Genomic DNA, 24,583 nt, shown 5'->3' on the forward strand with positions numbered 1-24,583 from the left:
TTCACTGGAAGGGGTGATACTTATTTTGGTGTGGTATTTGAGTAACACATAACTGAAAGTCTCTTACTTGCCTGAATGTTTTAATGTTCTACTTGAAGTATTTATCTCTGATCTTCCCATTACTCTACCTATCACTTTACTAGTCTCTGTTAAGGCTAATAAAGTAATTCTCTCATTTTTTGCCACTACTTTTTCCTATTTAACCATTTATACTGCATTTACCTGTATCTTCTTCTAAAACATGTATACGTAAAGTCACAGTTGGGTTAACAAACAAAAAAGTCTTATGACAGGAACACTTCTATGTACTGGTTACCAGAAGTTTCACTATTTCTGTGTTTGTTCTTTATATACTTACCACAGACAAACCAATGGCGGTGATTATAAATCAGGTGGTTGCTTGTGAGTACTGCTCAGTACTCACCAACACCATATATGCACTTTTGCTACATTTCCTTTTGCCCCTTAGGAAGTCTGCTCGACAGATGGCAGAGTTATCTTTTGCTGTGTAGGGCATTCCTCTCCACATGCTTCTGAACATGTGGCAGTAACATCTTCTGACAAGAATGTCAGACTCTGTCCTGTTCTGTGCATAAAATAAACTGTTTGATTGATTTAAAGGCTGTGCATAGATATTTGTCCATGGCACATGGACGTTCTTTTCGTAAGTATGCTGAAAGCCCAGTCAACATATTATCTTCTCAGAAGTTCATTGCCAAAAGTTTTGAACTTGAAACAATTTTCACTTTGATGTTCAACGTTCGTTGTAAAGCAGCAATTTACTTGTGTGCACAGAGGTCCTGTCCTGAATCTTTTTAGTGTTCTGGTGCTACTTGCACACTCTTTCAAACACTTTTTTTCATCTCCTCAATATCTCACCAGAGCGGCTCAGATGTCTCCCAAGCACTGCAGTCATTGTTTGTGCTACTTTCTTCTCTGCTGTAATTACAATCCTGGTGTGCCTTACCATACTCTTAACATACCTCTTGTTCATCACACAGTTTCTGTATATCTGCCTGCTTCTTTAGCTCTTAAAACCACACTATATCTTTATCTCCATGCTTTTCCCTGCAAACCTTGAGTTATGGAATACTTGTCTCCCATATGTAAAATTTCCCCCACTTCTCTGCCAAGGTGACTTGTATTCTCTTTCATAAGGATTAGGGATCTTGTTAAATCTTCCCCGTGGGTAGCTCCATCCCACTGTGACTAGTCTGCCTGAAGTCCTGCTAATTTGGAGCTACCTGGCCTATAACTACACCATGCTGCAGCCACATCTGACTAGTAAAGACTCAATATCTGCCGCAAAACCATAAAGCCTTGCTTGTCTCGGTGCAAAGATGCAATGAAGAACCAAGGATTATCCTGCCTGGACACATAGCATAACAATAAGCTAATATTTAGGTTTAGTTTGTTTGTGTTCCTGACAACACAAAATAGAAAATGAAAATCAGAAAACAAAGGCAGTGGGTATTGAATTTAGCTTATATCTTTGTGGACAGATTAAAAGAGTGTATAGGGGTGAGAAGGTGTGGAATGTAGGCTGAAAAAAGGAACTGAGACAGTGGAATAGGGAAAATGACATGGTGAGCAGAGGCATATTTCCATATTGAACTTCAATGCTGAAAGTTCCTTATAGATAAAACTTGGGAGATCATGCATATCACTTGGCTGGGGTCACTCTATACAGTGCAAGGAGAGCTGAAATTAGCTGCAGAAAGTCTATGGAGAATCCTGTCTCTGTCCCACTATTAAGAGAGTGCCATCTTTTATTGCCCTCCTTTATTCCTCTTCCTCCTCTATTTATAACATATGCAGCCCTGTTTCTCCAAATTTCATTCATGTAAAAACTGTGGTCCCAAACATTTCCCAAAGCTATTACAATGCACTCTTCTCAAGGCTGTGGGTGGATAAAAGCTGTGCCAGCAACAGTAGCTTTTGGACTGAGCAGACAGTTCTCTGCCTGGTAGGTTTCATTTCTTTTGCTGGAGTGTGGTATTGTGGGTGTTTTAAGTTCATGCTTGCATCTTTTATTCTCAGAGCAGAGCTGATGCCTTTTCGCTTATAGAGGAGAACATGGGCTACAGGGTATATGTGGCTTTTCAGACACAGATTTTATTCATTTCACTGCACCGACATGAAAAAGGAAGAAACAAAATTCCAACAAGACAAAGATTTAAAATAAAACGCAGCAGTAAAAATATCACAGATGCAACAGGATTTGTATCACACTGAACTAATTTATGCTTTAATATTAAAAAGGTACTTCTACTTTAGTGCAGTAAAAAAGTACAAAAGAAATAAAAGTATTATTTCCAAGCAAGAAAGTTTACTGTGAGGATAGGTTTTTGGTCTTTTCTTTAGTCTGTCTGTGACTATTAACCTCACAAGGTAGTGGCCTGATTATAATAGTTGATAGGATAAAAAGTAACTATTTACAGAAGCAGTGCTTTGATGTTAAAAGGCACATCCCCTTTCTAGAGGGGAAAGAGTATTTGCACCACCTAGATTAAGGCATCTAATACCTAAATTAAGAGGCTGGCATTTCCATGTTCCTTCTACAGTCTGACAGGTAATCTTCCCCAGAGGCCATTTAAATCATATGTCTGCTTCTGACTCGGGCATCTGTTTTTCTCTGCTGACCACTGAGGGACCTTGAAGAAATTCACTGTTAATTTAGGTATCTGTATCACATGCCTAAAGTTAAGTAGCACGGAATGCCCTCTTGTGTCCTTGTGTTGCCTGAAGGTTGGTTGAACCTGCCCCTCCACACTTCCATGAGCAAGACCTCATGAAAGGCCCCCTTTGAAGTATATGGGAAAAAAACCAGAAGGACGGTTCACTTGTGTAAGGAATGCTCACCTGTGCTTTCTTACAGTTTGAAGCAAAAAGTTCTCCACTATGCCCCTCTCTCTTCTTTGCAAACATCATGTCCCTAGAATACTACTTTGTTTTACAGGGAAATACATCACTCCTATTAATGGCATAAATGTATGGCCATAGGACACCAGTAGGCTAATGGTCTAAAGTCTTCAATTAGTATGCAGTTCTAGTTGGGGTACCAGTTAGCTGTGGGCACTCTTCTCCTGGGAAGGCAGAGCAGGTATGTCTCTTCTGCAGTTGGTTGCTTTTGCAGTTCCAAGGCTACTGTCTGCCTGGAAGTGTATCCCTAATGTCAGACTTGCTGTGTATGTGAAGAGCATGAATTTCTCATGCAAGAGCGTAGCCTGACACACTTAACTGCATCTGCCATGTAAAGTCTTCCTCTACACATGATGCACCTGTCCAAAACTAGGGAGGCCTCCACTCAGTACTGTGCTCATGATCTCCAAAATTCTTCAGTGGGTCCTGATATTTTTTTCATACAGAATCTTGCATAGCAAATACCAAGGTGATTTTCATTCTGGCCTTGCAGATCTTTGGTGATGTGCTTTTAATGGTTAAGTGCAGTTTTCCTTGGAGGGATATGATTTATTAGAAACAAGCTCATGTTTGGGAGTGCATCGTTGTCTTGTGCAGTCAGCAGACTTGGTGTGTGCAGTTACTTGCAAAATTCCACCCACAAAAATCACAATGTTGCCAATTAAAAGCCCACTTTGGAAAATGTTAGCAACTGAATAATATGACAGGTATAAAATTAAAGAACTAAAATTAAAATACTATAACATAGCCTAGAGTCCAAAGGATTATGTTTAAAAATTACTACATTCTTAGCTAACAGAAAAATCCTTGCGTTAAATGGCCCCAGTAAGATAAAGGTCAGTCTTATCTCCTATCAGAGGGGAGATACTATCCTGATATATGTCATACTCATCCTCACATTTGTTTGTATGGAAATACCTTTTATTCATGTAGGGAAAACTAGGGGTAGGGGGGAAAAATGAAGAAAACTAAAAGCTTCCCTTCATCAAATGCCTGACCATGTTGCAGAAAGAATACAGTCACTTCCAAAAGGTGCTCCATTAATGTTGAATACTAAACAGGTACATCAATCCTCAAAGCTTCCTCCCAGTGTTTCTCTTACAATGTTTACATAACAATAAATGACTCTTGTGAGATGACATATTACTCCCTAGTCTCTTAAACAGTGTATTCCCCCCAGGTATATCTCACTGGCATTTGTTCATTGAATAGAATTTGGGTGAAGAGATAGAATCATACTATTCTGGGCCCCATTCAGATCTTGACGTCATCCAGCTATGGTGTTAATGCTTCCTGGAGAGCTCACTGATTCTATTAGTTTAAGAATGGAAAATGCTGTAACCCCAAGGAACAGTTAACCAAAAGATTTGAGGGTCATACAATTTTCAGTAATAGTTAACATAAAGATCTTAAATAGTATCAGGCAGTCCTTAAGGCAAAGCAAGTGATGCAATATTACTAACTAATTTGATGTATTTTTACAGTCCAGTAGAGATGTCATGCTCTGCAGTGGATGGTGTGAATGTGGAACTAACTCTTTCTAATTTTTCGCGATAAAGAGTTGGACATTTTTTGCAGAGATGGGCTGCAACATGCTTTCTGAAAAAGGCGTAAAGATACTTCCTAAATTTTTCTCCAACAAAAGCATAAATCACAGGATTGATACAACAGTGGATCATTGATATTGTTTCTGTCACTTGGATTGCTTTCTCCAGTTCACCTTTGATTTCACAGTTTGGGACAAAAAGTGAACTTTGAAATGTATGCAAAAAAGAAGAAATATGGAATGGTGTCCAGAAGATAAAGTAAAAAACCATGATCACGAAAATAAGTCTCACTGCCTTCTGCTTTTTCTCATTCCTACATTGCAGTAATGTTTTTAGAATTTGTGAGTAACTGAAAATCATAATTAACATAGGAACAATAAGTCCCAGAATGTTCATGTTTAAAGTAAAGGAGTACTTCCAATTTATCGTGGCATCACTTGGATAATGAGCACTGCAGGTATAACGTGAATTTTCCTTTTGAGTTTTGTGAAATACTATCCCAGGGACAGAAGCAAAAATAGCAACAGCCCAAGTGACAACACTAGTGAGGATGCCATAGGTAACTGTCCTAGCTTTTAAGGCAAACACTGCATGCACTATGGCCAGGTACCTGTCTAGGGTCAACAGGATTATGAAAAAGATGCCGCTGTAGAAGCCAAGGAGGTAGACGCCTGAGAGAATTCTGCACAGCGCCTCCCCAAAAATCCAGTCATGAACAGCGTAATAAGCCCAAAAAGGGAGAGAAAATACAAACAGCAAATCAGATATTGCCAAATTAAGCAGGTAGATGTCAGTCATGCTCTTCAGTCTCTTGTATTTTACCAGGATAAGGACAACAAGCATGTTGCCTATGAGGCCAAATATCACCACTAAAGAATAAAGCGGTGGCAAAAGGTTTGCTGCAAAGTGCTTTTCCTCCGTTCCCATGCATGGTGCTGAATCACCGTAGTCAAATTCTGTTGTCAGTGACCAGTCGGCTAAGTCTGTGGTATGGTTTTCCATGGCTTGTTTGTCTGGAAAGGAAGAAAAGGATGTTAAACTAGAGGAAACGCTAAGCTTGGCAGTGAGGGGAATGAAACATGCTGGCGTCCTCATCTGGAACGGTTTTTGCTTTTGAGCACACAAGCATTACTACGTCAAGGTCTGGAAGTGAATGAAGTTGCAGAGCTCCCAGCAAACCCATCTATATACCTATGAAGTCACGTTGCCGCATGTTGGGAAGTGTGGTGCGTGTCATTTCCTACGTGTACACGGTCTGAAGCGTTCTTCCTCCTCAGCAGAGCCTGTCAGCTAACTGACCCAGCCAGAAGCAGAGGAATGATGAATGTCATCTCAGCAGTGAGAAGTTCAGGGCTGCTGTGCTCAGCAGTGGCTTTGCAAAGGGGCAGAGCAAGCCAGCAAGGCAGCAACAGGAACGCGGAGCAGTTGGCTCGCAGAGCGTAGCCATGTTTCTCCCTGGGACCTGGCCACCTTCCCGTCGTGCCAACCCGTAGTGTAGCCCTCACCCAGGGACGGCCAGGCACTTTGGCAATAAATTGGTGCCTGCAAAGGCACTGTGACAGGGGTCAAAGACAACTGAGTGGTGCATGTTCAGGTTGTGACTTCCTGGGAGTCTTAATGCCTCTGGGAATCAGGTCACTGGAGGTATAGAAATGACCTTTGCGCAGTCCTAGGCATACCCACCTGGTGGACCTGCTGTCCTGGGTGTTGCAGAGCAGCAAGATGGCCGTGTTGGTCTGGGTCAAAATGGCAAACGCCGTGTGCCGTTACAGAGTCTGGGTCAGGCGCAGGCCATGGAAGCGTGCTGGTGTTAGGGAGTTCTGGAATGAAAGTGGTGCGCAGTCCTGTAGAAAGAAGAGAGAGGTAACCACCTTGTCAAATGGCATAAAAGATGACAGTTGCTATCAGTGTTGCGCATCTCCCTGCCAACTGGACGACCTCCCCAGTGCTTGGGGATGAAGAAAGTTTTGATTCCATGTTTCAGTAGCTGTTTAGCAGCTGTGGTTCAGGAGCTCCAAGGTTTAGATTGGTTAAGTGTCTTGGAGAGGGCACAAAGGCAAAAGGCAGATATGGCCATCACTAGGAGTGTGCACTAGCAGTTCTTTGCGTGTAGCGGCTGTTTGGTATCGTCCTTCATCCTGTCAATCGATGTTTCCAGTGAAGTGACACAGTAACTGAGGAAGTGTAAGGCTTGCCCGAACTCTCTGTCCCTCCATTTTTGTTTTGGGGACTGTTGGAGGGATTGGGCTACCCCTGCAAGAAGGAGTCCCAGCCTGGGAGGTAAGTGGGCAGCAGAGCTATGAAAGCCCTCAGGCGGGTTCTGTTATAGTGGGAGCAGATGAAGGCTTATGACTTTGGTGTCAGCCCTTCCTGTTGCCAAACTCTTCCCCTTTCCCAAGTGCCGGGTAGGACTGTGAGCCAGATGCAGGAGCATAACATTGTGTAGTTTGGTCTGTGAACAAGTTGAGGAGAACTGTCTTCTCACAGACCCCCGGAGAAAATGGAAGAACTCCTGTGTGTCCCCTAAGAAGCTGGGAAGAAGATTTTGTGAAGACGGGTGTTCAGAGGGACCAATGTGCTTCCTGGTCACTTTAGTGGGGAAGTGAAATTGATGCGTGTGGCAGCCACTCAAATAGAGCTGTTTGCTGTCTGGTAAAAGGGCTGCTCTTTCTTCCTGTGTCACCACGACTGCTTTTATCAGACACTTCATTGCAGATTGGTGGCTGTTCCTAGCAGGCTTATGGGTTTGAATTCTGCATCTTCCTGCCAGTTTGATGCCTTCACCAAGGCAGTTGGATGTTCTCTTGACAAAAGCAAAGGACCGTTCCTGACACAGAAGACTTCAGGTGGTACATCTGCCCCAACTTGCTGTGTGATCCCTGCCCACTCATACATACATGAGCACAGCTGTGTTTGCTCCTTTCCTGCTTACAGCCCTGCCGTACGCTTTTTTCAATGGCAACCTCTAGCCTGTGTGACTGCAGGCATCTTTTTCAGAGCCCACATTCTGAAAAACACCACTTCATTCTCTCTGCACTTGAGTTCTGCAAGACTAAATGTAACTGAAGAAACTCAGCCCATAGCTGGTGTCTCCCTTTTGGTATAAACCCACTTTAATTATGTTGTGGGCCATTCTGAGCCTTAGTACATTAAATTTCTGAAGTGTCTTCAGCTTGTGTCAGCGTACTAAGCTGTATCAAGAAAGTTATACATCCTAATACATAATTACAGTTCATTCAGGATCCAGAGGATCTAGTTTTAATGTGGGTCTTTCAGTGGATATATATATAATACAAATAATCATCTTGAACAGATTTTATTGATTATACTGTTTTAAAACAATTTTCTGTGTGTGTATATGCACAAGTATACATACATATATAGAGAAAATCAGAATTTTAGAGCCATAGAATCATTTAGTTTGGAAAGCATCCTTAAGTTCATCGAATCCAATCATAATCCTCACACTACCAAGTTCACCACTAAACCATGTCCCTAAGTACCACATCTACATGTCTTTTAAATACCTGTAGGGATGGTGGCTCAGCTACTTCCCTGGGTAGCCTGTTCCAAGTGCTTGACAACCCTTTTGGTTAAGCAATTTTTCCTAATGCCTAATCTAAGCCTCCTCTGGCACACTTAGCATTTTTGAATTTTTATATTTTTATACAAAGAAATTAATAACTTTTTAAATCTAGTTTGGAACTTATTTTGAGTCTTGAAAACAACAGAAATAATTGTTGGAGTAACAGAACTAAAGGTAACTGATTTCTTACCAGTTTGTCTCCTTTGCTCTCCAAGTCTTATCTCCTGTGATGGGATGGGACCAGCAGCAGCTTGTCCCCCATCTAGTCACTCCACCCACAGTGGGACAGTTGAGAAAATCAGAAGGACAAAAGCAAGAAAAACTTGTGGGTTGAGCTAAAGACAGTCAAATAAGCAAAGGAAATGGAAAAAAGCATAAGAGATGATACGAGGACAAATGTTTGCCAACTCCCACCAAACAGACAGATGGCCAGCTAGTCTCTGAGCAACACCTACTCTGAAAAACTTCCCTCCCTGCCCCGCCTCCCAAGTTTTATGCTGAGCATGATGTTGTATTGCACAGAATAGAATATCCTTTTGGTCAGTTTGGGTCACCTGTCCCAGCCAAGGTCACAAATCTAAAAGACAGCACCATAAGGGCTGCTATGAAGAAAATTAAGTCCATCCCAGCCAGATTCAGTATGTCTTCCCACAACTAAAATTAAGCTCCTGCCCTGTACAATTCACACTGATGCTGTCTAGAAAGATAGTATGCACTGTGGTTATCTTGTTTAACTGTCAGTGACCTGATGGGAAATCTCTGAGCATTTGCATGGGATAGAAGTCAGATCTTCCTCTTCACAATGAGCACAAAATATTAAAAGTGTTTTCTGAAATGCTTTCTAAAAAAATCCTTACTCTTTGCACACAAGCAATGTTAATCACAAAGAGCTATAGAAAACTGATCTGGCTAACAAATTCTATTGGAAACTACTGTGTGCTTTTTTTTATTTGTCTTTAATTATTTTTTCAATTTTAATTTTCATGCAGAAAGGAACATTTTCTGCAGAAGCTGTAGCCCTTGACAAGGGTTCTGGTTTTGGCTCTAAAAAATACCTAGGCATGAACATTCAGAAAGGTGGGAATGCGTTAACAAAGAAATCTCCACATTTGTCTCTGACCTTGTGCTATAAGTATAAATAGGCTTTTCTGAGAGATTCTGATTTCAGAACTTGCGATTATTTGGCTCATTTCTCTTTTCTTTGCCTTCCAAAATTACAAATTAATGTTCAGGAAGTCTTAATGCTTTTCATTTCTGGGGTTTTTTTGTTTACTTTATGGACTGCATGCGGCCATCAGCGCCCACTGTCCTGCCCCTTCCCACACACCCACAGTTTCTGCATGCACAGGGTAGTTTTGTTTGCTAACAGAAATTTGGATGATTTCTGCAAAAATGGGCAACCAAGTCAAGCCTAAGGTAGAAATATAAGAGAAGGCAAACTTTATTTTTGGTGCCCTCCTTCCCTTCTAATTTATCCTGTGTGCTTATCATGCAAAGGCATCTCAATATATGAGGGGTCCAAGAAGAGGCTACTCATGTTTCCCCCTGGAGGACTAGTTATGTTCTGAGTCTCCCCAGAAGTTGGTACAGAGAAGTATGACCAAACCCAGGGCCAAATACCTGCACCCCAGGAAGAGTTCTTGCAGAGAAAATGGGATTACAGCTTGGATGGGAGAAAATTTTATTTTCTTAAAAATTGTAATGTAAGCCAAAATAAATGTAATTTCATTTCTTTAAGTTTTAACAAAGCTGCACTTCACAACAACATCAGAGATTCTTGTAATGAAGATGTAGTTGTGAATCATGTGTTTGCAGATTATTGTATTTTGGCTGCTTTGAGAGAAGCCTTGCTAGCTTTTTAGTAGTAGCTCTTACCTATAGTGTGTCACCTTTAGCTATAGAAGTGTCTGGGTGCTGGTATGACAAACAGACCCAAGCAAAAAGGCTCCTGAGTTGCTACACTGACTTATTCAGGGATGGCAGTTGTCACAGCTCAGTGAGTCTGCTGTGCCCTGAAGGGGATTTGGACAAAGTTTCCTCATGGAAATCAGAACACTTGATAACTACATGTTAGAAGAGCATCCATGCATTAACAGAGCCACTTACTCAAAACTGAATGATGACCAAAGCTCCAGTCCTCTTTTTACAGTCTAAGACAAGGTTTCTCTTTTGAAATGTATGAACGGGTAACACAGTGCTACTCCTCCTGCCCTCGCTCTCCTTGTTTTCACAAATGGCAGTGTTTGTCATACAGGAAAAGAAACTGATTTATCACTCTTATTCAGATTAAAAGCATGTGTCAGCAGCATCTAGGGAACTTTACGAAGAGAGAGAAGTACAATGTAGCACAGAGTAAAAGTGAAACTTAAATGAAGAAAAATAATACCCCATATCCTGATAGCAGGTGTTGGAAGAGAGGTGCCCAATGTTTCCTGCTAACAGCTCTATCTCTTTAACTTTGCCTTTGGATTTGCAGAAGGAGTCTGTGGACAGGCAAAACTGCAGAGAAGACTGTACGCCGACACCAAAGACATCTTGGAGAGCAAGCATATATGTACATACTTTTCTTGAGTTACCAATAAAGAAGGAAGCATAAACTAAATGCTGTATGTAAGGCTCTGAGCTGATAGTTCCCCTCACACCCATCTTTTCCTGTGGTAGTAACCACAGGATTTCTTTCCAGGATATGATTAGGGAAAGACAGTACCTTCAAAATTAAACCTTCCTTTGGAAACCTCTTCCTCTTTTATAATAGCTGAGCATTAGAAACATCTCTTCAGAATTGCTTGCCTCCTAACTGATGAGTTTTTCCCATCCCTGCAGAACTTTCAAGGAAAAATATGTTCTGGGCTGCAAAAAACAGGCTTAATCCTCTGTGAACCCTCAGAATCCAGTTGTTTGCATTCCTCACCAAAAAAAGAATGGCAGTCTTACAATTCTGAGCTTTTCTGCAGTTAAATAGAGTCATCTATGTAGTTGCAAGACAAGAGAATTAGGAGGTAGTCTTACCTAAACAAACGTACAGTTAAAGAGTAGCATAAGCAGTGAAAATAAGCACCCTGAGAAAGAGAAACTTGAGACAGCTATTCAATGTCTTACTCCAGATCACAAGTGTATGTGCAAGAGGGCTCTTCTCTTCTCTGTGCTAAGTCCTGTACTAGTATCCCGGTTCTGTTTGGGGTTTTTTTCTTCAGTGCCTCTGTTTAAACTGCTTCAGCTAAAACAGTGAATTCAGAGTAATTCCAACAACAGTTGTAGTCACAACCATTCTAGGGATGAACTTGAGTATAAAAAAGAAGGATAATAGTCTGGAGTGGAGATTGCCAACATATGTCATAGGATCATGGCTCTATCTTGTTATTGCTATAACGGTCTCCACACAAGAAGTTCAAGCCCACTATTCTGATACTGTCAACTGTTCCTGGCAAATGACAGTACAATTCTTCCATGAAAGCAAACATTGCTATAGCTGCATATTTGATGAACTACAAAAAAAAAAAAACCACAAAAAAAACCACCACACCCGAAAAAAACCCACCCCAAAACCCAAAACTTAGGCTGTTGTAGCTTTTTTGCTAATACCCAAGTAGCAAGTCTCATTTATCCAAGCAGAGGAGCTCACCAGTCCTTGTGGGTGAGAATGGTACAATTCCAGTGTACTACTGATGAATTTTATTAATGTAAAACCTCATTAACAAAAATTGCAAGCCAGATCGTGACTGACCATAAAACTGGTATTTCTAGTTGAGATATGGAGTACAGGCTTCCTAATGTGGTGGGTCAGAGACATCACGTTAAAAAGAGGAACCAATCCCAAAGAACATATCCCTTCATAACATGATACTGAAACAGCACCTTTAACAGATTAAAGGCTTGAATAATACAAAGAAACCATATGATAGGATAGTGATGAAGAATATCTGCTATCTCCATCTGATAGAGCAAGATATGGCTTAGAGAGGTTAGATGAAGTGTGAAGGATTTCACATCTGATCAGTTTATATCCTTCGCAGAATGCATTTGCAAGCTACCGACCTCCTGGAATAGCTTTGAAACCAAGACCCAGTGTCTTGTACAAAAAAGATTATACAATTTTCTACACCATTTGTCCAGTTCAGTTCTCTACTTGCACATCTAGCCTTATCCCAAGTTGTAAGCTAAGTCAGAAGACCCAATTTTTCTTAAAGATAGTGTCTGCTTGAATGGTAGCTCTGCTGCCACATATACCTCCCCACTGAGTGAATCCATATATATATACATTTGCACGTAAAAAAGGAAAATATTAGCTACTCACTGATTTATCAAGCTTGTTTTGTCTGAGCGTGTCTTCTTCTTTGTGAACAAACACATAGTTAAACTCTAGATCTGAAAATAGGAAACAGCACTTCCTGTGTGATCTGTTGCAAAATGTTATTACAACAATCAAGGGTATGGTTCTTCTTTTCTGAAAACACTCAGTTTCCAGGCTGAGTTCAGAACTGAGAGATGAGGACTTTATGGGTGTCTACTTGTTCTGCTCCAGCTGGAACTGGAGCAGTCAGTATCTGACCTACTGCATCTCTACAGGGTTAAGACTGGGTGGTTAAATTCAATATAATCCTGTTCTCAGGACAATAAGTATTTCTAGCTGCTGCAGACACTTATGCAGCTCAACAGAAAGTGGTGTGAAATACCTGGCATAGAGAATGTGTGCTTTTAAAATGAAATTCAGGTCTCCAAAATTATTGTTGAAACAACCCCACCAAGGTATTCTTCATATTTATTATCATTGGCTTCTACATAATTTCTCCTTTTCATCGTCACTAGTGAAAAAGAATCTGTAAGAAAAATTAGGGTATGTTTATACTATGCAAAGCAGTGTCATGTTAGACAACATCACAGTTGTCTTAAGTGAGCATTGTGAAGAGAGACAAAACAAGGTCCAGACGTTTCAGAGCTAATAAAAGCTCTAGCAACACAGTGCTCTGCCTGATATCTGGCTTGCAGTTATGTGACCAGCTCACGCAGTCCACACCACAACGCACTGTGTAGTGTAGACATCCTCCTTGAACATCTATTGCAATTTCTGTAAAACCATTTGTAATAATCTTACATTTCTAAGAAGCCATTGTATGAGGCAAGCTGGGACCTGCAGCTTATTGCCTTTTTCATGTGACATTGCAGGACTGAAAGCAATAGAAATAAAGATTAAAATAACAGGTTGAAACATATTTTTGCTTCAAAGGCAGGGAGTATAGTCGAGTGTACAGGCTGGTGTTATGGCTTTAATTTTTTAAAACACTTCACCAATGCCATTGACACTGCAGCTGCAATGGCCTCCAGCTGTTGGAGTGAAAATTGATGCCTTATGTAAGTGACTATTATAAACAGGACTGATGAATAATATAGCCACTTAGCTGCTCCCTTGTAGAGGAATGAAGGCAGTGGGTTGATTAGCATTGACAATATGCAGCTGTGGCCTTGTTGATTGACATGGATGATGTGCAGCTGTGGCTTGTTCCTGCTAAGTGGTTAAATAGCCCTAAGGAGAGGGGGGGGGGGGATGGGTGGCTGTTTGGAGGAGGAGCAGTGTGGTCTGACCTCTGGAGGAAGCAGAAACAGCATGCACAGTAGTCTGACCAATGGTGAAGCCTTGTTGCAGCCTGATAGCTTGCTTGTGCTGCAACACTCCCTGAGGAGTGTTTTTACAATTTTATAGCAAGGCAACATTTTTCAAATTTGCAGGGTTTTGGCAGCGGCTGTTCACCCTTTTCTCTTAAGACTGCTTGATCTCCTATAGTATTCCTGAAAAGCTGTAATACTGGCTTGTGCTACAATTATAGCTGGATTGTGTCATTTCCTAGAAACCTTATGTGGAGTTTCAATAAAACCGGGCATACATAACCTGAACATGTGTTCCAGAGAGTATGAAAAAGACTTACAGAGCTGTTTCAGAGGGAGTGCTGAAGTAAGCCTTTAGGAAGAGTGGTCTCTGATGGCTGAAAGAACATAAACACTTCCTGTTAATTTGGAAGGGGCTGTGTAGATTTTGCTTTTAAATATAGACTGCAAGCCACTGAAAACCTTCAAGCCTGAGCAGAAAGGGCTTTCCCTACAGGGACACAGTGGGTAACAGGGAGATACAATCCACGTTTTTTTTTTCTATACCATCTCTCTCTGAGTTGCTGTCTGTGTTTGAAAAATTATGGGTTTTACCACTCAGGACATCTCTCACGAATCAATGTACAGGCTGCTAGTTCAGCAATTTTGTTTGCAGGTTTAATCTTTTTGTGTGCTACTAAGCTACAAGACACGCTTGGCTTGCAGGATCAAAAATCCTGCCTAAGGCACTTCATTTTCACTGCCTCATGGGAAAAAAAGGGGCAGTTGCTTGGAGAAGGGGCTTGTCTCAGCTCTCAAGAGTGGGACTCCTGTGGGTGGGTGTGACTGTCTGGGGGTACCAGAAGTAATCCATGACCTCTTCTCTCCCTGTCTTGTGATACTGGGACTTCCTTCTGCCTTTTTCAGGGCCTTTATGGAGTCACCAAGCTCCTTTTTGCTTGCTCTATTAGCTTGACCAAGCAAAAAGCAGTTACAGCTGAAACTAGCAGAGCCAACCTGTAAGTGACGGCAAAAGTTTTGGAAACTTGGCAAATGTGGTCCTTTGGGACTGAATCCCTCCCACACAGGAAAGGAAAAAAGACCTACATGTATAGCAAGTAGCCTATGCAGACAGTACTTTCTAAATAAATGTGGGAGAAAAACATCCATATATTGATAGAGTTTCTAATATTTGAAGTCTCTCAGGAATGAATAAACTGTTTTCATTTTCACTCTTTACACAGAACGGTTGGTCCTAGGAAAGATCACAGAAGAAGTCATCCTTGGAAGACGTACACGCTAGTTTCGTAATCTGTGAGGTAAGCAGCAGTCTTGAGTTTGGCATAATTGGTTTGCTGGATCCGTGTGATGGGAATGAGTGACTCATGACTCACTTCTGAGAAAGAAAACACAGTTTTGCATACACTGTTTTGAAAGAGTTTTAATTCTTTGTGCCTCGACTCTGGGTGCTTAGATTGAAGACAAGTGGACAATGGTTTTGGGCTGCCTGAGCTCCAGTTGTTCTAACCTTTGAAAATTAGGGACAGTTTCTTTCCAAAATGGTAATGCAAATAATTAGAAGCTACTTCAGAAAGTTTGATTGAGATTAAAATACAGATAAAGAGATTCAAAAGAGAAGAAATATCTCATATTGGACACTTAATTTTAGGCACCTGAGGCTACATTTCAAATCATAGCTAAATAATTATTATGTTATACAGGATACGGCCTGTTAGAAAGGACAGAACCACCTGAAATTCCCTTTTTCAGGACTGTTGGGACTCTGAAGAAATCCAGGGGAAAGGAATGAAGTGTTCATGGGTCTAGGAAGAATGGCCTGTGAGAAATGATCAGTAAAGGATTTCATGATCTCTGGAGAGCTGTCTCAGACTTACATTCTATGGTGTTACTCTTAACATCTCTCCTGTAAGGGTTTAGTGAGCTTTATAAACATTAACCAATCAAAAGAACTGCCTAGCAGATAGAAGCAGAGGAAGCAGTGGGAGAAAAGCCTCCCAAAGTTAGAGAGTTTCCCAGGTGAAGACTGCTTGCCTTATAAAATTAAAAGAGCTGCTTAGGTTCTCCATCTATAAAATTAGAAAGAGCAAGAAAAGAGTATATAAACTTCACCAGGCAATTGAAATTCTATAAACAGGGAAGTACCACTTGGTTGTACCAAAGAGAAGAATCAAAAAAGAACAAAAAGTTTCTGCAACAAAACTGTCTTTCTTCAGCTGGGGCTTTCTACAGGCTGTCACAACACTGCCACCGACAGAACTGAAGCTAGGGAACCAAACCATGATGTACTTCTATTACTGCATCAACTGCTGCACATAAGAGAGAACTAGCTTTTTCTGACAATAACACCATTGCCTTAAATTTAGAACGTTATGTGGATACTGAAGTCAAGACATGGGGATACACGAAGGGAACTGACATAATTTTCCTGATTTGTTGAAGAGGTCTCTTCCTGTGGAGGAAGGAGAGCTAAAGACAGTTCAGTGTCAGCCGAAATATTGGTAAAATTACCCAGCAGATTACCTAAGTAGAAATGACTGGGCCTCAGCCATTTACCACTAAAACCATAGCAAAGATTAAGTGATGGCCTTGCAGTTTATCTCATATTCTAGGCCTCCCACGTGGAAGGGCAAATGCTGACTACAGTCTCTGTGTCAAAACATCTTTAAGAATTTCAGGCAAAGCAGGACACGAGGAAAGAAGGTGCATACCAACGGAGTTGCTTTCCTATTCCTGTCATGTGCTTCAGCTTGCCTTTTTATGGTGAAATTGGATGTTTTCTGTTGAAAAGGGAGTTCAGTAAACTTATTACTGAGTCCTGTGCAGTAGAATCCTTGTAAGTGTCTTATCCACATTAGTTCTCAGACAATTTGTTGACCCTCAAGCTTACAGGGATGGGCATGTGGCAACTTTGGTTGAGCACAAGGAAGAGCACACAGGAGGACTTTGAAAGTCTGATAGTAGGAAAATAATTCCAGATTCCTTCAAATTTTATGCTGTAGGCTGTAGGAATAATCTTTTCCACCCTTACCTGGTAGTTGGCTAGCTAGCCAGAGGTAGCTAACTAGAGGTAAGTATTTGGAGAGAGTGCCCTGGGTTTAGCTGGGAGAGTTAATTTTCTTCCTATTAGTACAGTGCGGTGTTTTGGCTATGATGTGAGAACAGTGTTGATAGGACACTAATTTTTTTAGTTATTGCTGGGTGATATTTATACTAAATCAAGGACTTTTTGGTTTCTTGGGCCCTGCCAGCCAGAGGGCTGGAGGGGCATGGGAAATTGGGAGGGGACACAGCCAGGACAGGTGACCCAAGCTAGCCAAAGGGGTATTCCATACCATATGACATCATGCTGAGCATATAAACTAGGGGAAGAAGGAGGAAGGGGGGGACATTCGGCATTATGGTGTTTGTCTTCCCAAGTAACCATTACGCATGATGGAGCCCTGCTATCCTGGGGATGGCTGAACACCTGCCTGCTGATGGGATGTAGTGAATGAATTCCTTGTTTTACTTTGCTTTCGTGGGCAGCTTTTGCTTTACCTATTAAATTGTTCTTATCTCAGCCCTTGAGCTTTACATTTCTTTCTGATTCTCCTCCCTGTCCATCTGGGTGGGGGGGAGTGAGCAAGTGGCTGCATGGGGCTTGGTTGACAGCTGGGGTTAAACCATGACAGAGAGTAACTGCCTCCATCTTAAGCTACTCCACCTTGGGCTAGAATGAATCACCATATGAAGGGGGCTCTCATTAGCAACAGAAAGAGCCTGGACAGCCAGTTCAGATAGACAGCTAACCTGTACATTGATAAAACTGAGCTGTAGCCCAATCAGATGCTTCAGGTAACCTGAATGAAAGCTTTGGGGCTTTTAGTAATGAGAAACCATTCTTTATTTTGGAAGAAAATCAAGCCAAATATTTCCGATTTGCTGTTCTTCAGGGCTGAGGTCTTCTTTCAGCAGGTAATCCTAATGCTGTTTACATCCTTTGCTGAATAGGAACAGACCTATACTGTAGATCTGTAGACCAGTCCTGCTGATGACCCACCCAGAAGCTGGAACAGATTTACTGGCGCAGTGAGGACTGCAACCTGCTCACACCCATGAAAACTGTATATGCTCCCCATCGTGTCACAGAAGTAAGGCTGCAAAGGCTGTCCTCCTCTTCCTCTATGTCCTCATACCCATGCAGGTGTTCCAAAGGGGCACTGTGTTTTAGAAGAGGTAGGAAGATACATAAAAGCAAAACACAGTTTCTGTTGATGGCATATGAAAGTTGCATTGTCAGCTGCTCAGGTGTCACAGTACTTCCTCACAGCTTTGGGGCATTTTGCAGAACCTAGGAGAAATAAGACTCAACAACGGAGATGTAAATAAACTGGGAGTTCAACATATTCTTAAGATACTCTGAGTTGCTCACAGGAAGAACTACACGAGGAAATATCAATGCAGTCTGCCCTTCAAGTTAACCTCTTGAGTACACCCATCACAATGCTTCATTCAGTTTGCAGGAGCCATCCTCCCAGCTGAGGGACTGGTTATTCAGCATTCTTTTTATTGCACTTCACTAGCATGCAGGACCAGGCCTTATTTAATATACACCATCCAGACCCTTCTTGGACTGCAGAATTTTTCTTTTCCTTCATGACCATGTCTCTAGTTCTGTTAGGGTGATATCTGAGTGTTTCACAGATATTACAGCATTTGTCTTCTCACCACATTTATAAGATGAATCACTACAATTACCTCAGTTTTGCAGTGAGGGTGCTGAAGTGCCAGGATTATGAATAATACTGTCAAGCATCTATTAATTTGAGGAACCTGGTGGATGAACTGTTATTCTGCAAACCAGAGTATTATGCTGGGGCATGGTTCCCATCTGTTGTAGCTGCTGGTCCTTGTATTTGGTCCTGAAACATGAAGAACACAACCTCAGAGGCCATGGGAAGGTGCTTAATTTATGTGCTAGAAGAAGATACTTAGGAGTAAGTAGGATAAATTCAGGCCTTAGTGTCTAAATCCCTTGATGGAACTTGTGCTAGCCCTGTGACAAGACTGCAGATTTCGGTAGTATTTGTGCATCTCTAAAATGTAAATCTTCCCTGACTTTGCTTCCCAGGTATCTGTGGGACTGCTCAGTGAAACTGAATCAGACACAACCAGTCCCAGATAGTCTTCAGCCTTCTCAGAGACTGGCCTCATATTCCTGTGCACCTGTCTGGTAAAGCCTGTTTTATTTCTGAGAAAACTCCACATGGAGACTCCAGCAGCCTGAAGCTAGCATGGTAGCCATACTATACCAACTAATAGACAGGCTGAATCTGACCCTAATCATCTTCTGACAGGTATTTACAGGGTGGAGACACTGTTTCCTTAGTAACTTCAGTAGAGAAGCTATTTGAAAACATTGGGGTTTAGGTAAGTCAGCAAAACCTCCTTTCTTTCAGTCCACAGCAAACTAACCACACCACAGAGTTTGTAATACCACAGGCTGTACATGCTGTTCTCCATCCCCAGCAACTTCTGTACTATGTTGTGGTAAATTTTATTGCATTCTCTCTCTTTTTAAAGGCAGTACTAATTTCTGTCTCATAATGGAAATGGAAGAGCTAGCTTACTGCTTTTTCCACAAGTGAGATATTTTACACCTGCTCTGATAGTTGAATGGTTAGTTGAACAGTTGTGGATAGGCTGTTTGTTCCACTGTGCAAAACGGTATCGGTTTTATTAAGTGTGATGTGAAGACAAGTCCATTGGTATTTGTGAAGCTCTCAGAGAACATTGCAATAGTAGTTTTATGCCAGTATATTTCGCACACGCAAACTAGTTTGCCTTTCTTGGAAGGGATTGTGTAAGTGTTAAGATGAAAGCAAGCCACAAGTAAGTGGTAAAAATAACTTCAACTGAAAAGCCATCTAAACAAGAGAATTCAAAGAAAAGCTGGTATTTCAGCATAAGTTCTACTAAAGTATGCTGGGATAAAGTCCTACAAAAAGCTTTAAGTAAAAAAAAAGTGTATTTGCATTGCCTGAAGTGCTCTTGGATTCACCTGAAATCTCAAAACCAAACTATCAGTGGCATGTTTCTTTGGGGAAGTAACATCGTACACTGATGCTCCATTTTACACGACTTCTTCAAGTTGCAATATATTTTCAGTTTTAGCACTTGTCCTTGGATAGTGGAGTAGTTTATTATCTGTTACTGTTTTCAACACTGGCAAGGGACCATTTTTTATCTCCTAGTTGTTCATATGTTTAATGCATTAAACATTAAATACTTACACAGTGCTCACCATTGACACTTCCAACTTCCCTCCCTCCCCTCATTTAACTGAAAAGACTGGTACGTCCAAGCCCCACAAGCCTGTGGGTTTTTTCCCTGAAATCAGGGAGACTTTCCTGGGATATAGCCTAAAGCTTCCTCTACCAGAGAAAAAAGCCTAGAAAAATTAGGGCCAAAGGCTCTGGACATCAGCCACAACCTGGAAAAGCTGTATCAGAAAGCTGTGACAAGTGAAAACACAATTTATCAGCTAGCTAGAGAATCACTGTGAAGGAGGAGAAAAACAAGCCAACCTATTAGGAACAGACACAGACTACCACCTGACACCAGAGTGCAGTGGGATGGATGAGAGAGGACACCTGATTATCTTCTCCAGCTCAAGAGAAACAAGGGAACTGCTGACAGAGAGAGAGAAGTTGGGCATGGAAGTTATTTAAGGGCCACCAGAGTTGCAGCAGACCTCTGAGATTTTCAGATTCTTAAAGAAAGTTGAACTCAGGCAAGCTTCAGAAATTATTGGCATTATGAGGTCATTTCAGCAGAAAATTTTAAACCACAGAAAGTTTTGTATCTCACTTCTGGGTTAATAATGCATTTGGGGTTTGCATTGGATAATGTATTTGGGTTATAATGCATTTCTAATTAAGAAGAGCAAAAGCCACACAAGGTATCAGAAAGAAGACTGTGTGAGATGTGTTTCTGTAGCCAAGATTCTAGAATAAGGACTACAGGTAGTTATAGTGTGTGGCCACGAATGAACAATATGAATTTTGACTGATCCAACTTTTCTTCTTTATATCTTTGTGTTAAATAACAGGAGAAGGTAATAAGTAGTTCTTACCTGGATCTTTTTAACACTGATGTTAAGTGCCCTAGGAAAATGTTCTACAAATCCCAGTGACTATTGCATCCTGCCTCACTGAATTCAGTGGTGGATCTCAAATATGACAGAATCTGGCTTTAAAGTGATTATCATATACAGAGCTCTGAAATCTCAGGCTTTCAGAGTGAGGGTTTCCCCAAAGTGGTGCAGTACCTCATAAATTTGCAGTGCCACAACCTAGCCTGTCTACCAAGGTGCTCAATGCCGCCTGGTTGACCTGGTCTGTGGGGCAATTGTAATGCTCACAATTCTGTTATGGGCAAAAAGGAAACACCTTATACATCAATCCAAATATTTATTGTTAGTATAAATGAACTTTTAACACTCAAATCCAACAATTGTTATTAGTTCAGATCTAATTATCTCAGGAAAAGAAATAAACAAATTAAAAAAAAAGACATTAATACTTCTGGGCAGAAACATCTTAATAATAATAACAGCAGATAATAATAATAATAGTTTGTTGTATATACACTTCCTAGTTTATACCCCTTTTCTAAGTGTAATGCTTTCATTCTTGCACTGCTCCTCTGAGTCTGAAGTTAAATGGCTTCAGCCTGTTGGTCCCCCGTGAAAGAGTCCCTCTGCACCTCATGCTCTGTCCCTACTTCTCAAGGCTTCTGCTGTCATACTGGGACTGTATTTCTCACATTAGAGTCACGTTAGAAAGAATAACTTACTTTTTACTACTAGATGTATAAAAACTGTGGTTGTGCCACACAAAGATAAGCAAAACTAGGACAAATTAAATATACACACCTGCTCAAAAGAACTGCTGTTGCAATAAAGCTTCAGGCAGGTCAAGATGAGTTCAGACACAGCCAGGCTGGCAAGCCTCAGCCTTGAGGCCTTGCACACTTGGTACAAAGACTGTGGCCTAGCAATAGCAATACATCTACTGTATTGCTGTGTGACTGGGCTACAGAAGACACTCAGAAAGCAGTCTCCATTTACAGGGTTACAGAAGTCTCTCCCTTGTTACATCCCCTTGTAACAAGAGGTAATACTCAGTGAATGCTTCAGAAGACAATACTAAGAAGATACAGTAATATATTTCCAGAAATTTTTAAATTTCTGAGCTGGAGATAGTGAGCCTAAAGGAATTCAAGAATGTCTCTCACTCACCAGCCTTCCACACAGGGCAGCTTTGCTCAGCCCCAGATTTTGAGAGCCAACAAACTGACAGGTTGATATGGAGAAGCAAAGAGGTGTGCTGTGAGGAAAGGACTGGGGACAAAGGCACAGACTTAACCTCTAGCATGTTTACAGCAGAAAAAAAATCAAGGTGCTAGAGGCTCCTGAAAGAGAGGAAGTAGTCCTTAGGAGTAGGAAGGCTGTGCTAAGGGAATTGCCCCAGAAGAAAGAAAAAGGGGCAAGGAAATTGAAAGCTCAAGAATATGTTACAGTGGGTTGAAATTTCTGAGTAGGAGAGTGGCTAAAACAGCTCCTGGAATCAAGAGCAGTGCCAAGTCATAACTTCACATTTCCCCCTCCCACTGAGAGATGAGATAACAATTCACTTTACAATTTTATATTCTACCATACAACTGTTGACATTTTTTTTCCATGATATTTTTAGACACCCTGTGCTGGATTCCGAGCAGTTGGCGGCACTATACGGTTTTGTCACAAATCTCACATCCCAGTCACAGACTCTGAGGCTTCTTCATATCTCCCATTCCCCTACTGTCACAGACTACTGATGTCCCTGTCCCTGAACAGCTGGAGAACCTGAGAGACTCTCCAAAAGCTAGTTCTGGGCACGTTTTGGTGCACAAGCTGTAATAAGTGGAGAAAGCTGTTTATATTGCACAGTTACAGATAGATCTGAGCTAGGTCCAGGACCAGCAGCCATATGACCTAGATATATGACATAGAGTCATAGCTCTCAGCTACTATTTAGCCTGAGCAAGCTGAATGCTTTTTTGACTTCACAGATTTGTGTCTCTGGAGCAGTCTCTGTATGTGATACTCTATTTAGTGTGCTGGCACATTTCTTATTTTGAAAGTGACTTTGTTATTTCTTCATGACCCTGAACTGTCCATTGTAGAAACTGCACTGAAAAAAAAGTTATTTGTAGTACCTAAAGCACACTTTTTCTAGCTCATTGCCATCTAGTGTTGTGTGTGACTTGTGATATCAAATAATCTGAAATGTCTTTTGTATATCACACATTTTCCAAATAGTCTAACCTCTTGAGAGTGTGTAGTCCCAGGGCTGCCTGGAACTGCCAGTGACAGGGTTCTGCCTGGAGACCACTGCCCTCAGCATCTAATGGGCAGCAAAGAACAACCAGTAGGAGTGTAAATAAGTTTTTCAGCTCTTTCAAAGCATATGCTCATGTTTTCCCAAACTCACTGAGAAGATTAGCTTCAGTAATTCAGTATTATAAAATGAAGTTTAATGTGGGGTTTTTTTCCTGAGCTGTATAATCCTGAAGGATTGCTTGATTTCAACAGGTGGTTTCTATGGGTTGATTCCCACTTTTTCCATAGTGCTTAAGCATATTAAATTAGAGTTCTACCTGTGTTTTTCTGTTTAGTTTTAATCTAGGAGCCTGAGCAGAAGCACCCAAAAAGCCCCTGAATAAATGAAATTCTAGTATTTAGTCAGAAATTAACATCCAGTTTTCCTCCCTAGAAGTGGAAAAGGCAAGGAAAATAGACCTTTTCTACAGCTTCTTTGGGCTGTCTCCCTTGACCTTCTGTCACTGTTCCCATTGGGAGGGCATAGCCCCTTAGTTAGGTTACAGACCTCTACACCTGCTAGATGATGGGGGCAAATCCAGATGCCGACACAGAACAAACCAGCACTTTACCCTGCTCCCACACCAGGTGCAGCTTGTCATTCCTCCATAGGGAAAGAGGGGAGCTTCATGGGGCCAAAGAGGTAGAGAGGAAGAGTGTGCACAGCCTCCAAGTACTTTCCTCAATAAGCAGAACGTCACTTCAAGGAATTTTTCTTCCTATAGAATAATCTCCTATGTTCACTTTTTTAGCCTCCCAGGAGCCCTCATCAAATCGGATTTCTCATGACCCTAGCCTGGGGAGGTGGGCCAAATGTGACTTGCCTCTAATTCAGTCTCATGTCTTCTTAAGGTTGAGCTGTCCCATGGTGAGTCAGTAGGACTGAGGTACATTACAAAAGCTGTGAACTTGGCCACTGCAGGCTGGAAAAAAGCCAGAAGGAATCACCAACAGCACCACATCTTACATGATACTCTTGCTTTTCAAACTCTTCCAGTTCTCCTTTGCATGGCTTCACACACTTTTATTATACTTTATTTATTTTAAAGGTCTGGGAGGTGTTTTTGAGAATGTGCACATCTGGATGTTTTGTTGCACACTGCTAAGTGGTCTTGGACTAGAATAAGGTCTAGATTTTCCTATTGTAGTGTCATAAGCATAATGCTACAAAGGGGCAAGCAAACATGAAACAAGAAAGTGGAGAATTGTGAAACGTGTTAGATGAAAATAGCTAGAAAGTTCAATTAGATTCAGACACATTTTAGAACTAGCTAGGGAAATGTTAGCTGGCAATCTGATATCAATGGTAGGTGTTACATCTTGGTCCTTCCAGAGATATTAATTGCTTTAGTTGTGCAACATCTGATTAGGAGATCTGTTCTAGGAATAGCAATAATTTCCATATACCATCGTCGTCAGAATAGCAATCAACTTTCAACTAATTTAATGGAACAAGATTGGGCTAGATATTTTGGCATGTATGTTCACATGTCCTGGTTCCAGCTGGGATAGAGTTCATTTTCT

General features: G+C 41.3%; 1 protein-coding gene and 1 long non-coding RNA gene across 3 annotated transcripts in view; one reads left to right on the forward strand and one right to left on the reverse strand.

The window, feature by feature from the left end:
- The window catches only part of LOC130148429 (uncharacterized), a 38,143-nt gene that overhangs the window by 9,032 nt on the left and 4,528 nt on the right, over window positions 1-24,583 (forward strand). Inside the window, exons 2-3 of the long non-coding RNA XR_008821559.1 lie at window positions 14,880-14,954; window positions 18,993-19,065. This is a non-coding gene — a long non-coding RNA (uncharacterized LOC130148429). The remainder of the gene's footprint in view (window positions 1-14,879; window positions 14,955-18,992; window positions 19,066-24,583) is intronic.
- Window positions 2,092-12,509, reverse strand: LOC130148422 (C-C chemokine receptor type 2-like). Of its 2 annotated transcripts, none has more exons than XM_056336945.1 (3): window positions 12,350-12,509; window positions 6,153-6,313; window positions 2,092-5,482 (listed from the first exon to the last, which is right to left on the reverse strand). In XM_056336945.1, the coding sequence occupies exon 3, from the start codon at window positions 5,469-5,471 to the stop codon at window positions 4,401-4,403; it is 1,071 nt and encodes a 356-aa protein (XP_056192920.1). In that variant the 5' UTR covers window positions 5,472-5,482; window positions 6,153-6,313; window positions 12,350-12,509; the 3' UTR covers window positions 2,092-4,400. The 2 variants fall into 2 exon arrangements, with proteins under 2 accessions (XP_056192920.1, XP_056192921.1); XM_056336946.1 differs by lacking the exon at window positions 12,350-12,509 and adding an exon at window positions 8,246-8,458.

This window comes from Falco biarmicus, chromosome 4 (assembly GCF_023638135.1).
Source record: "Falco biarmicus isolate bFalBia1 chromosome 4, bFalBia1.pri, whole genome shotgun sequence".
Taxonomy (NCBI): domain Eukaryota; kingdom Metazoa; phylum Chordata; class Aves; order Falconiformes; family Falconidae; genus Falco; species Falco biarmicus.